The sequence below is a fragment of the Parasteatoda tepidariorum genome, chromosome X1, assembly GCF_043381705.1.
Source record: "Parasteatoda tepidariorum isolate YZ-2023 chromosome X1, CAS_Ptep_4.0, whole genome shotgun sequence".
NCBI lineage: Eukaryota > Metazoa > Arthropoda > Arachnida > Araneae > Theridiidae > Parasteatoda > Parasteatoda tepidariorum.
The window spans coordinates 80,291,265-80,307,114 of NC_092214.1; the positions used below are offsets into that span (position 1 = coordinate 80,291,265).

The 15,850-nt window shown below is 29.9% G+C and overlaps 1 protein-coding gene across 2 annotated transcripts in view; it reads right to left on the minus strand.

Annotated features, from left to right (window-relative positions):
* LOC107446622 (transient receptor potential-gamma protein-like) overlaps nucleotides 1-15,850 on the minus strand; it is a 324,911-nt gene that overhangs the window by 103,427 nt on the left and 205,634 nt on the right. For both annotated transcript variants that reach the window (XM_016061317.3, XM_071187238.1), the window contains one exon: nucleotides 525-759. In XM_016061317.3, coding sequence (XP_015916803.1) covers nucleotides 525-759 — 235 coding nt within the window. The remainder of the gene's footprint in view (nucleotides 1-524; nucleotides 760-15,850) is intronic.

A 15,850-nucleotide genomic window follows, 5' to 3' on the forward strand; every position in this document is an offset into this window, starting at 1 on the left:
CATTTACGCATAGACGACAGCACCAGAAAGTTACTTAACACAAATAGTCTAGTATTTCTCATCTCCTCCGATAGGTGAAGCAAATAGATAAACTAATTAAACTACATTCCACTGTTTATTCTATAAAACGCAACTCAATTACAACCACAACCTAACTCCAATGCCCATTACCTAACGCAAAGTTTAGCCCCAATGTCTAGTTAAATTTCTTGTTTGCGATTTTTTAAGATTGAATGGTAAGGCAATCGTACAGTTTTGTGTTCATGGCTTTTTAGCCATACTAATTGTAAACGGTTTCTAAACCGTAAATGTTGTTTAACGTAAGCTTTACTGTCAATTGAAAGGACAGACTGCTACCTGTTATTTTACCGGTAATTTTAAAATGAAAATTCTATCTTGTACTTATATCGTGGGGGCGTTTTGATTTGGTACATTTTTGATTCAAAATGAATTTAGCCATTTCAATGGTTTTTAAACATTGAAAATATTCATCAGTGTAAAATGATATTCCTCAAAGTACTTACATGAGCCGAACCCTTTACATGATGCTGTTCCTCATGTTCCAGAAGCAACTCAACTGCTTCAACAAATTCTTCATTAATAGCATGTAAAAGGGCATCTTTAGTTTCTACATTGCTATATATAAGTAACTGCACCATTTCTAAATTTTCGTTGTCTATAGCCATTAATAATGCTGATCGACCCAAAGGATCTGTGCAATTAATGTTGATTCCAGTATCCTTGGAGCTTTCTAGGTACCTGAAAAGAAATTAACAATGAAAGCTTTTTAGGGAAAAGCGAGTAAAAAAGTAACATCAAAAGTACCAAAATATGGTAAAATCTACCATATTTCTGGCTCCATTAGAATGCCAAAGAAGCTCGGTAAATTTTACTGAAACGCTTTAGTAATGATTTTGATAAATTTAATAATAAAATATGGTTTTTGTAATATGTGATAAAATTTGGTAAATGTGGCAATTTTTTTAAAATTTTATCATGATACCATAGAGCACGACACAAAAGCTATTTACATTTAGTTTTTAGTTTTAATTTTACCTTTTAGTTTTCCATTACTAAATGTGTGGTAATACGAACTATAATTTTGAAAATCCGAATTTCTGGTAAGCCTTTGTCATATGAACGGAAAAATGAAAAAAAAAATGAATGGTTTAAATTCCGTATATTTTGGTTTTTATAACCAGAATTATGTATTTTTCCTTCTTAGAAATATAATTACTATAGAATTTTGCCAGAATTTCATTCTCCGTGTGCGCTTGAAAAAAAGGATAATTTAGAGCACTTTGATAATGAGCGAAAAACTGCATACAATTTTAATTTACAAATTATTCGTTTAATAAACATAATTCTGATGTGCGAATCATATGAAGAGAAAGAAACAAAATTATGTCTTTTCGTTCGGCATGAATTTTTGTGCAAAAGTTGACACTCTTCATCGAACTCAGCTGGTTGAGGTGCGTTTTTGAGGTCAAAATTTCCATTTTGAATATCAAACACGTAGTACATTATTCCTACACAGCATAAATGTCACGAACAGATTTAGAGGCCTTGGAATATTGATAAAAGCAAATTGAAGGAAATGCCAAAAATGTCCTTTTTTTTAAACTTGATATACCAATTCAATAATCTGAAAATTAACATTAATTAACTCGAATTAAAAAAACACTTTAATTCCGGTAGAAATCTTTGAATTATCTCAATAATTATGGTAATAAAATTTCATGACAAGCAGAATATTAAATTTTAAAAGAATGGTGGCAACTTAGCCTCCAACTCAGCGCAGTATATATTCTTAAATGATTTATATTTTCGCAGAAAGAAAAGAAAAATATTTAATGTCGTTCAAAACTTCTCAGTTTTAAAGTTAGTTGAAAAATTTATTTTAAAAAAATTATCCCGGACTAAATCTATGAATTTAGTAATTTTTATCTTTTCAAATAATCTTTTATTAGTTCTACTTTGATATGATAACAGTAAACTTCGTTTACACGAGAATGGAAGCAAGTTTTATAGATTAAGCACTGATTTTGAATGTGCTATGGATTTTAATTATATTTAAATGGTATTAAAGTTATTTCCAAAAATGTGTTTTTTGATGCATAACAGAAAGAATAAGATTTCAACCGTTGTGAGGACCCGGTGGATCATTGGAAAAACGACTGCGCTTCTATGTTATGTCAAACATTGTGATGGCCAGAATTTAGTTTTTGTAGTTTCTTCTCCCTTTGACCAATTTTGGTAGGTTTTCTATTTTGTGCGAGTAATTTGAGAAATGACGTTTGGATGTGTAATTAATGAGATTATAAAAGGCTATTAAAATTTCATTTTCATTGAAAACATATGACTGTTACAATAGGATGTCACTCTATGACATTATACAATAAGTATTTTTATTTATTCAAGAGATTTATAAAATATGCTAAGGGTCTCTGTGCACAATGAATTTTTTCAGTTATACTCAAAGGATTTATAAATTTACTCATAGCGGTGAATTATTCAGTATGCAATGGATATTTTTTTACTATCCTTCATAGAAACATTATTGTTATGTTCAAGAATGAAACATTTAAAAAATAATAATACCTAACAAAAATACAGTTAGTCGAAGATTAATAGATTAAAATCCTTAGTAAAATAATGTCAAGCATTACTTTTGAAACAACGACTTCGTCAATATTACATGGACTTCCTAATCGAGCGTTGGCTATTTCATTCAGCTATGCAATGTTCGAAATTACCAAAACAGTCACACGAGGGCAATTCCACGAAAGTGTCAACTTTTAAGTGAAATTTTTTTTTTATGAATTGCATATTTTAATTTTAAAAATATGTTCAAAAATAGCCAAAGTCTACATATTATTGTTTAATTTTTGATAATTTTAAGTTTTTTGAATCTGGCAGCATTCTAAAGTAATCACATGGCTGACAAGTGAATTCTTCACATTTGTGCTCAAATTGTTTTCTTGAAAAATACTTATAAAATAAAAGAAATGTATCTTTCTTTTGCAATATTTTGATAAAAATATGCATATAGTACAAAATTTAAACATTTAAAACATAGCCTTTAAGTCATTTTAAGTTTAATATATTAAATAAAAGTAACTTTTTTTTGTGTCATTCCGTCACATGTTTTAGTATATTTTTTTAAATAGCAACTGCGTTTTTGAATGAAAATGTGTATATTTTGGAATATAAAGCAGATGTGGCATAAGAATCAATGAGAAATTGTAAAATTCTATGCATTTGATTATTAACTTCCAATAATTAGCGTGACGGAATGACACATCTTCGGCGATGGAATGACAAAACGAGTCCTTGAGAAGCTTAGTCAAAAACTAGGGAATTATTTTTTTTTCAATTAACCTAATGGCTAAAACAGCTGTTGAAAGACAGATAAAATGTTGAAAAAGACCAAGATCCCCATGATATGATGAAGAAAAAAAACAGAGAAAGAAAGGCAGAGAAGAAAGCTTCCGCGACAAAAGTTGGACTTAAAAAACTCAGAAGTGCAAACGCTGTTGTGCAGAGATTGTGTAAACAAAGAAAAAATCAAATTCTACCAATCTCTTCACATACAAATAATTTAAATTCCCTATACAAATTCCTGCAGAGTCTTGGTAAAGCCATAAAAAAAATTGTACACTCACCATAAAAAAAATTGTACACTCACTTCCAAAATCACCAATAGAGGTAAAAAAATTAATTCAGTCTTTATGTGAGAAGTATTTAACATCGAACTCAAAAGAAACTAAGTGAGAAAAGTAATGTTGATGAGCTGTTTAATTTGGTTAAAAAAATTTTACTGTCAAGATGATGTTAGTTACAAGCCCCCAAGTATGAAGGATTCAGTCATAATACAAACTCTGACAGAGTAACGAAGAGTGCAGATGCAATATATACTTATGGCCTTAAAAGAGGCTTTTCATAAAGAAGCATATATTGATGTAAAGTGTGTCTTATCTCATTTTTGTTCTTATTCTCATTTTTGTTAAGTGTATTTCATTAATACCTCACAGCACATGCACCTATAAATACCATGTAATTGTGATGTTGTTCTAAAAGGCCAAACAAGATGTTGGCTGCTGTAAAACGGCACATAATATGTAAAAGAATTTTATGATTTCATAAAGTCGAAGCAACAAATCGTTGAAGTTTTGTTTTTGTCCAGCTATTCTATTTAAGAGAGGGCAAAAGAGAATGACTTCAGCTAGACACTTGCTACATTAGCATTGCCAGGAACAAGAGACCTGCACTAGATGCTCATGTAGTTGAGAAGCGAATCATCAAAATTGGAATGCTTTCTAATTTTAACCAAAACCAAGTGTATGATTTGAAAAGCCACTGTTTTGAAGAGGAAATGGAAAATATGATTGAGGAGTATGCGGTCGGCTCTTTAATCATTGTCCCATACTGCGAAAAAAAAGAAGGCACATTTATATGCAGCGCAAATTACTTTGATAAACAAAGACGATTTAGATGTTAAAGTATTTAAAGAACATGGGACAAAAATTGATTTATGCATAAATTTCCTGAGAACGAAGATAAGATGTGACATTGGCAAGTTAGATATAAAACCTCTTCTGAGACAACCTAATTTTCAAATTGTTGAAATTTTAACTGATTCTTACGTAAATATTAATTCTGTTTATCTGTTACATTCTGTTTATCATTTACATATTAATAAAACATTTTTTAAATGAAGACTTTCTTCCACTAAACTTTTTGTCATTCCGTCACGGTCATTCCGTCACAGCAAATAGATGTTAATAACTGCTAGCCAACCTGAGGTTAATTTTCCAAATTCACAATTTACATTGCTTACACATTATACTAAAAGTAAAAAATAGTTCAGGAAAATAATAGTTGCAAAATTCACAGAAACTACCAGTTCTAAGCGGCATGCCGAAAGCTTGGTTGCCAAAATGTCATTCCGTCACACAAGTAAAAAGTTCATAAAATTAAAAATAAAAAAAATACAAAATTCTTTTTTTTTAGTTTATGAATCACATTATACCAATAATAATGATATGCATGAGAAAAAATCATGTTTATTTGAAATTAGATGCATAGAAACTTCAATTAATTGTCATCATGCAAGTCAAAATGTCATTCCGTCACATATGGAATTGCCCACAATTAAACAGACAGAATTTTAGCCCCACTTTATGAAGCCGATTAGTTCCTTGCAACTCTGCTAAATGCATAAGTAACGCTGCCCATAGCCGAGTGGGCTAATCCAATACCTCCTAGAGAGGAATCAAGCCCCACAACGGGTTACTATAGGCGATGATGACGTAGTAGAGGCCCAGAGGAAAACCAGTAAGGGTAGCTATTTTTACGAAAAACTCCGAATCTGATCAAACGAGCCAATTGGCGAATATTTTTGATTAGAATTTGTAAACAACCGTCGGTGTTCTGATGCCAACGTTCTTCGTAAAATTTATATTTATTCTACAAATGTTATAAATTTCAGCATAATTTAATTCTTAGTGTTATGAATAATGGTATAAAAGTGCTGTGTCCCAAACTGCAGAGGAAATTACAAAGTTGATGGTATAAAAGTATCAGTTTTTGGATTTCCCAAAAATGAAGAACTACGAAAGAAATGGCTTGCCGCCACACCAAGAGATTTTGAAGTTACGAAGAATTCTAAAGTGAGTAATATTTGTTTTCATTTTTAAAAATTTAATTATGATTCTTTATTATATTTTTACTAAGAGTAAATTATTTTAAATTGTGGATAAATTATTTATAATAATTAAGTTGTTCTTATCAATCATATCGCAAACTATTGTAATATATAGTTATTTTTATAGAGTTTTATTTTATAAAAATATTAATAATTTTAGTATTTTATTAAATTTTTGCTCAAACTTTAAACATTTTTGTTTGACCGTAATATATTGTAACTGTTTAAAGCAAAAATTTTTTTTATTTGATTATGAAATTTAAATCTATTAATTTTTCATGCATGAATATAGTATATAATATTTATTTTAAATGCACATATAAATAATGCATTCATTTTGTTATAGGTATGTGAGATGCATTTCAAGGAAAATGACATTAGAAAACCTGTAACTGGAAAGAAAACCGTTGTGCCCTTTGAACAAAGGAGGCAAATCCATCTATATTTCCTGGACCAAAAATGAGCCGATTCGAGAAGAGAAAAAGAATTGAAATGTGCTGAAAGTTTAGAACTTTATGAACAGCATAATGTAATATACTCTAACTGAACTGATAGAAAAATCTAGTTCAGTGGATTTTTAATCCTGTAAGTATTGAAAATAGTTTTTCTTTTGTGAAAATCAAATTTGCTGATCAGGTTTCCACATATATTACTGTAATAGTTGATCAAAATTTATCTTTAAGTGCTTTTATTGATAATGTAAAGATTAAAAAACTTTATGATTTAACATTTCCTCGAATCATCAGTAATGTTCAGCAAATTTCAAATGTTTTATGTTATTTAAATAAGTCTAATGATCTAAAGTTTGATAATATTCCAAATCTTATTAACTCTATAACTGTCCAACTTACAGAATTAGAAAACTTAAGCTCAGATAATCAAAAATTAGGTGTTATCTTTCTAAAAGAGCAGCTATCTTTACTTTTTACTCAAAAAAATCAAAACCGATACTCTACAGACTTTCTCATTTTTTCTTCATTGTTTTTATCTATATCTCCTCACGCATATAATTTTTTGAGAAGCAGTGGTTATGTTATTCTACCGCATCATTCAACTATAAAAAAATTGATTATGTCATGTGATATTAGTCCTAAAAATGAATCCACTGAGGACAACTTCTTATCTTACATTAAACAGAAATTTGATTATTTAACTGATACAGATAAAACCGTTACTGTTATGATAGATGAAGTCCATTTAAAACCTTTTTTTGACTTTAAGGTGGGCAATATATTAGGAGCGTCATATAATTCTATTGAGGCTGCTAACTCTGCCTATGTTTATATGGTGCAGAGTGTGGAATCAAGTTCAAAGATGTTGTAGCAATAATACCAGTAAAAACCGTGAATGCTGATGCGCTCTATTAATTTATTAAAAAGACATTAATTGGGCTTGAAACTATAGGTTTTCATACATTTTGTGTCATAAGTGACAATAATTCTATAAACCACAAGGCAAATTCCAAATTTTCAGCACCTCCTAAAGTTCAGGTTGAATATCCACACCCATTTGATGGTAGTAGAAAATTATTTTTTATTATTGATAGTGTTCATATAATTAAGTGCGTTAGGAACAATTGGCTAAATCAAAAAAATTATAATTCTTGTATGTTTTATCCAGAATTTCAGGTAGATGTTGCTAATGATAATGTAAAAAATTTACCATTAAAAACTGCTTCATTTCAAGCTTTACGTAAGTTACACGAATTTGAAAGGTCTAATTTGGTTAAATATGCACCCACATTGATTACAAAATTTCTTTTTCCTTCTATCATTGAAAGACAAAACGTAAAACTTGCTTTAAATATATTCAATAGACAGTTAATTGGAGCTATAAATTCACTTAAGGAAAAATTTAATATTTTAGATCTAAAATCAACAGCTGAATGCATAGAAATTTTTGTAAATTGGCGGGATATTATGAATGTTAGAACAGTAACTGAAGGATTTCATAAAAGGAATGAATATCAAAAGCCCTTGAGATTAAACAATTTTTCTTTTAGTTTTTTAAGCGCATTTCTTGACTGGTTATCACTATGGGGCAAAAAGATATTTCTGATACTGGTAGATTAACCTCAGAAACTCACTTAGCTCTATCTTTAATAACTCATGGCATACAAAAAATTTGTCGCTATTGCACTGAAGAGTTAGATTTAAAATTTATACTGGCAGGTAAATTTCAAACTGATAGTTTAGAAGCAAGATTCGGTAAATATAGACAATTAGCTGGCGATCAGTATGAACTCAATTATATGAATCGGAAATGAAGCTGAGGCTTCAATCTACTTTGCCATTGATTTTAAAATCGAATGTTTTTGGCTATGTTAAAATAGATTTAAACAATATTGAGAGCGAATTTCTTAACAGTAATTTACTATGCAATAACAAATTTGAAATAAATGTAACAGAAGAGGATTTGCTACAATCTAATAGAATTATGCCTGTTATTGTTTACCTTGCTGGTTATGCCGTTCATTCAACATGAAGAAATTCTTTATCATGAAAATAACATTTTGATTCACCATCAAGATCGTGGTGGACTAAAGTACCCTGTGGAGGAAGTTATAACTATTGGTTTGTACTCTTATGTAATTATTTCAAAACTATCAACTGAATTTGAAGAAAGTTTTTTAAAAGTTCATAATCAGAGAATTATCTCTTTAAACATAATCAAAGCTGTATTGAATGATGAAGAGAAACACTTAAATTTTGATTATTGTGATAATGAACATTCTTCAGATGTTGTCATTCATTGTATTGTAAAGAAATTTGTAAACATCTTATTAAATAACTATTGTAAATTGAAAAATGATAGCATTTGTTATGCCTCCCATTCAAAAGCTAAAGAAAGAAAATTAAAAACACTTATGAAATCCACTAAAAATCTAAGTTGATAGGTAAAAATTATACTTTTTTAAATGTTACTCAAAGTTTAACATATTTCAGTAAAATTTGTGTTTACATTTTATTTATAATTTTTTGAATTTGCTACTTAATAAAATCTTTGTTATCTAAGGTTGCTTACTTTATTTTAGTTTATCAGTGTGGTGAGTAAAAATTATACTTTTTTAAATGTTACTAAAAGTGTAACATATTTCAGTAAAATTTGTGTTTGCATTTCATTTATCATTTTTTGAATTTGCTATTTAATAAAACATTTGTTATCTAAGGCTGTTTACTTTATTTTAGTTTATCATTTCTAACAATCACACTTCCACAGGAAAAAAATATGATCATGCTTTTGATATGTTTTTTTTTCTACCTAAGCCTTGTTTGAAGACTGCATTTGATTTTCTAAATTTTCCTAAGCTCATTTTATGTCATTGTTTAGATCCGATTTCTATTTTATTTCGTATGCTCTGGTTCTAATAACATGCAAAACACAATCATTAAAATCCAAAATAATCATCTACTAAAAATTTAAGTATCGTATTATAAAAAAAAGACGCTTTTCTTAGTTTTATGTCAAAACTATAATAATAATAAAAGTGTAAAATCCCTTTAAGAATATATTTCTTTGTTTTTAATCCATACATTTTATAACAAAAAGCTAGATAAAATTTTCCAATTTATAAAATAAAACTGGTATTTAATGCTTAAAAAAATATTTTTTTCATTCACACAGCAGTTATTTTTTTTAGAATTGCTTTATTGTTAATCATTTCTGAAAACAAATAAATATATTAAGTATTTTACACAATTTAAGAACATTTAATCCAGACAAAAAAAAAAATAATAATTTGTAACAAGTAAAAAATTAGTAGAAGAGTTACGAAAAAGTGTCGAGAAACGGAAGAAAAAAAACCCGTCATCGTCAGAAGTGATCAGCGAATCTGGGCCTAACTGTATGAGTCATCGTTTTGCGTCCTTCGGCTTTCGTCCCATCTAGGAGGTATTGGCTAATCTGCCAATCTCATGTTTGGCTGAACGGGAATTAGAATCCACCATTGACGCCACAATATTTGTTCCATTTCTTAATACAATGATAGCTTCACTTATTCACTCATAGCACCACCACAGAGCTGTTTAACACCAAAAAATTTAGTATTTCCCATTCCCTACAACAGATGACACTACCAGATAAACTAATAAAACCAAATTCCACGGTTTGTTTGACAAAATACGACTCAACCTGATTCGAATGTCCATTACCTAACTCCAATGTCCAGTTAATATTTCTTTTTGCTGTTTTGAAACCTTGATTTTTATGGAATTCATGGTTCTTAAACCACACCACATGTAAACAGTTTCAGCCCCTTAAATGTTAAAAAAATGTTTTTACTTTTTTACCGTAAACTTTACGGTTAGGTTTTCTCATGGAAGGACAGACTGCTGCCGGTAGCTTAATTTTAGAATGAAAATTCCACCAATGTGCAGCAAAAACGTTTATTTATTATTTTTTTTATCTTCATATTTTATTTATTTTTCCATTTGAAGTTATATGTAAAGTGATATTTGATTATATTTAAAGAACTATTAAAAGATCCTTAAAATCTGTAAACAATTTTACGATGCTAAAAATTTACGTTATCATGTACTTGGTGTCATTTCCTTGCTAAACAGTATTTATCGTATTAACTTAGTTCTCCCGTTTCAAAGTATAGTTGAATATGGAGATAATAAGGAAAGAGTTGAAAATTACTTTAAAATTGTTGTTTGAGCTCATTATTGACGCACTAAGCTTTCGCACTCTTCAGAGGTGAGCCTTATCTGCCATCTTGAATTTACTGAGGAAGAGAAGGGGTCAAAACGGAAAGAAACACATAATATATTGTTTCCTTCATATTTTTGGCACTAAAGCGAATGACATCAAAACCAAGTTGATAGGAATAATAGTTCAGAAATTAAAAGAGATTTAGTAAGTATGAAGTAAGCACAATATTTTATTATACCTATGTACTCGTCAAGAATTCCTGTCTAGACAAGTAAATAATAATGTCTTGTGTCTTTTTTATGATGAATTGAATAATGTAAAGCAATATCTGTAGGACTAAGAATTAATAAGTTATTATTAAGCAACTGCAAAGTAATCAATTTGTCGTATCAGGCCAAACAAAACAACTTCCTACACCGTGGCTAATTTGCATGCCCTAGAATTGAGTACAAGAGCGTATTTAGCATAAGCTTAAGACTGTACTCAAGGAGGGAAAACGGAGGTAATTGTCTCAGATAATGTAGCTGAGGACCTACTTAAAATTCCTTACATAGGATGTAACTAACATGTCAAATAAGGTTTTCTTGCATTAATGCTTACCACATCTAAAGTAAATAGTGTATCCAGAAAACGTTAAGTTTTCGGCAAAAATAAGCTTTCATTTAACAATTGGAGAATAATAAGCTTTTTCATAAAGTTAATAAATATGTAACTAAGTTTCCAGGATTTTATTTAAATTTTTTAAAAGTTTGAAATGCGAGGGCCAGCCTATTTTTTCTACGTAACATTTCATTTTAATAATCTGAAAAACAACATAAATGAACTCGGACAAATAAAAAGATAAATTCAGGTAGAACAAAAATTCCTTTTTTAAGTGATCTTAAATATTATGATAAAAATATTTAATGATCATAAAAGAATTTTAAAATTAGAAAAAAAAAGCGAGAATTTAGTTGCCCATACAATATGGGTCTTTTTAGTTTTAATTATAGAATGAATGAATTTAACCTTTGGATCAAGTCTTTTACTAGCTAAAAAGAGCTTTTTGTTCATCAAGTACTGTTTTATATATAAATAATGATTCTTTATGATGTCAAATCTTTTTCGCATGATTTAATACTTTGACATTTTTATAATAGCGCAACAACAAATGACGCTAATTATTGGTTAGGTATAATCAAACGCTACCTTCATCAAATCATTATACATGGGGTAAAATAAATGTATTTGAAAAATAAAAATTTTTAGTTCCAAAAATGTAGATAATACTCAAAGCATTTGAAGCGATTGTTTTGCACTTTAAAAGCGTAATGAAGGTGCTATAAAAGGGCGAAAATTCAAGTGGCAATTTCGTACCTCTTAACCCCCACACCAGAGTGTTCTTTAATCATCGCATTAAACATGCTGTTTTAAGTAAACATTATTTAAAGTTTGTAAAGGTTTATTCTATTCTTGTGCGCGCTACTGTAAAAGGCTTTCTTATTTATGTGACTGACAGTGATTTACATTTTAAGGGAGCTGGTTAAGAAACATACTGTATATAATTTGCAACAAGACATTTGACATGCTTTTAGAGAAACATTCGTATGCTTTTAGTTAATTAAAATACTATAAAAAGTTACCTACTATGAAACATGCATTTATAAATAAATACCATCTTAAATTCATAAAAATTTATTCGATTCATTTGTGCATTACTGTAAATGATTTCTTATTCATGCGAGTTTTAAATTTAAATATTTATATATTAAGGAAAGTATGTTTTGTAATAAGACATTTGACATGCTTCTAAGAAACATTTGAGTAATATATATGCTTTTAAATAATTAAACAGTTATTTAGAATGAGCAAACACCATTTAAAAATGATTTATTCCATCTAATATGCACCTTACAGTAAAATGCTTTCTTACTTATGTGAGCTTCAACCGATAATTTTATGCAAGTTAATTTATTTTCTCGAATCAAAATTAAACGGTTTAAAAAAATAATAAGATCCTTCTTAAATAAAAACTGGCGTTACAAGAGCGTTTTCAACATTCTTAGAAATTAATAATCTACCGTTCGATAGAAGTTGATGACTTAAATAGAATTAATTGAAATAAGTAACCAGAACTTAAACGAATGAGTAAAATAACGCATTATAAGTGTAATATATAATTTAGATATGACATTAAAACATAATTAAAAGTTTATTTATGTATTCTTTTAATGAATTAGTTTAGACATTGTTATTTAGCTAGGTATTATTTTTTAAAACCGGATATTCACTAAAAGAAATATTGAATAAAAAAGAGTCTAATTAAAATGAATGTCAGGAAGGATTATGGTAACCTACTCGTTTTTAGGAATTATATGGCATAGAATAATAGTTATTAGGTTGTGAACATCTATTATTTCTGTGATTCGCATTTGCCTGTTTGATTGTTTACACTGAATCCTACATATTTACATTATTAATTTCGATAAGTTCAAGTATATTGAATGCAACATATGTTTAAATACAAACCTTTTTGCGTTTGTTTATTTTATATAACGTGTCAACAAAGAATACTGCACTCTGGGTGGAGCATTTTTAGGTTCGCACAATGAAGAAGGCAGTATTCATGTTTCTGAAGGTGATGTAAAGAATGTACACTGGTGGACAAAATTAAGACAACATCAGAATTGGACACAGCTTCAATGTTCTCTTCACCGATGAGTCCAGATTCAGTCTACAAACTGATTCTGGACAGTTATTGATATGGAGGGAACCCGATACCATCCGAGCAACATTATCGAAAGGGGCCATTATGCTGGTGGAGGACTCATGGTTTGGGCAGGGATCATGCAAGCTACCCGCACACCGCTTCATGTGTTTGACAATGGTTCCGTGAATGCCCAGAGGTACAGGCAGGAGGTCCTAGAGCCCAATGTACGTCTTTTCAGGGGCGCTGTTGGCCCTGAGTTCATTTTTATGGACGACAATGCGCTACCACATAGGGCTCTCATATGGTTGATGAGCATCTGAAAAGCGAGGATATTCAACGAATGGATTGGCCAGACAAATCCCCTGACCTGAATCCTATTGAACATGCCTGGGATGCTCTTGGGAGAGCTATTGCGATGTGCCAACCTCCCCCCAGAACCATTCTGGAGTTAAAAATTGCTCTGGTGAAAGAATGGGAGGGTCTTCCACAAGTCCTCCTTAACTCCCTTATTAACAGCATGCATACTCGTTGTGCTTGCTGTCTGTCTGTCAGGGGTGACCATACACCATACTAGAGGCAACACACACTGTACAAGCCTCACTTTTATTGTTATCCTTACGTTCTGACTACATTGGATTTATTGGCAATAGGTCTTGCCAGTGAATGGCACTTCCATTTTTGTTTTGCATACTTTATTATCATGGAATAAGCCATACCAAATTTCATTTATTTATATTCAGTATTTTTTGAGATATTTGGGAAAATGGCTTCCATTTTCTCCACCAGTTACATCACAAGATCAATGAGAGAGACAGCCGATAATGAGAATGTATTATATGTTGTAGTTCAGCATTGCAGTAAGAATACTTGCTAATATTTATGATATATGACAGGCGGTAGTTTTTTATAAGGTTAGCAATATGTTATAGGCATGCTCAAATCACCAAATTTTACATGGTATACTGTAAGAAAGTCTGAATCAAATTACAGTATGCAGTACCGGTAGTTTGGGTGCATCATCCGTAAAATCCATTTTGCCGAACAATTATTTTACTCTAAAATCTATTTTTATCGTACCTTAATTTGTATAGTAATATTTATTTAATTATAGTGATTCACTTATTTTACGTTAATTATTATTCCAAAATTTACGGCATATCAGATTTTTTGTTCTGTAATATGTTCTTTCAAAAATGAGTCTTACGGTCAAAAGTATCAACACCATGAATGCTGGTACTTTTTGACAGTAATTTGATCCAAATTTTTTTATAGCGTACATAAGAAATCAAATAATCACTTTTATAAAGGCTTCACAATTTCCGATAAATTGCTTTATCATAAATAATTACTACATGATATGTAATAATAATTAAGTTGTTATTAATAAAAAAGATGTAAATATTTCTAATATCATTACAAATTTGGTACTTTTATTTATTTATTTCTTTTTTTGCGTTCTCCCAAAAATTTGTTCTAAGTATTAGAAAGTGAAGAGCAAGTTTTGAGATATTTTTAATATTCCGTGCGTGTATCTCAAAAACAAGAAGGTTTGTGTGTTTTACTTGATTTGAAGACTGCTAAGTTAGATTTAATAATTTTATTGTATAACTGTCGTTGAACAGTCGACCCAATTTTGGGTTTAAGACATTTAACGTTCAACTCCTTGGCATTTTAATTTTGAGCAAAATCCAGAAGACAAGGGAACTCCTGGATCAAATATTGGGGGTAATTTTTCCCTCTGTGGAGGACTTTTTGATGAAACTAACCAGCATTTGCGTTAACCGTTACATGGAGAGGAAACCCTCGAAAACCTCCCAGGGTTAGCCTGGAAGCAAGGGGACTTTAACCCATGATCCGTCTATGACTGAGGATATTTTATGTCAGCACTGTGTTCGGTGCGAGCTGGGTGCGAAATTTGTATCAACCAGCCATCGTTGGGAAGGCAAGTGATTGCATTGGAAGGCAAGCGAGACACCATGGCTACCCCACTTAGCCACAAAATATATTATCCCTTCTATTTTTTTCTCATTTACAATGAAGTTTTACTTAGCAAAATAAAAATTAAGATACATATACTTTTTAACTCAACTCTACATACCAATTTAAAAGAGATATTTAAAAACAAAACGTGTCGCCTGTATCATATTAAATAAAAATCAACATTTGAAGGATCTCTTTAGTACCCCATCTAGTTTTGAAGTACCTTTCTTAAGTAGGATTTCAGGAATATCAAATTGAATTTTGCAAAAGATTTCCTTTTAAAAAAATTATATTTTAACAACAATTTCTTTCAATTGGAAGTTTCTTTCCAAGACACTAAGTGTTTTTCAATTAGTTTTAATGCATCTTATTGGACTTTTAAGAAAGGATTTAACAATTAATTAAAAATGCACATTCATTCCAGCTTCGATATATTGTTTAAATCTATAAATTTCTAAGGTTAGTTTATGATACATTGCGTAATTAGAAAAATATTTATGTTTCAATTGAAATTATCATCCTACAAAACCGTGTATTAGGATGTCTTATATACTTTTCGCTTTTTTTTTCCATTTTTCTGAGTATACTGAACCTTTGAGTTTTTAACAAACTATGTATTTTACAATTTGGTTATTTTTATTTTTTCACCGAAAACATATTGTTACCAATGTAGGGCTTATTTTTTAATTTTTAATATGTATGTCTTTTAAAACGAGCGAATGTTTAACCAAACTAAATTTCATTACTCTAATATGAAGAGGTGGATTTTGTAGTTCATTGGGGGGCGAGTTCCGTAACAGTGAGCGGTGCTAAATTGTTCC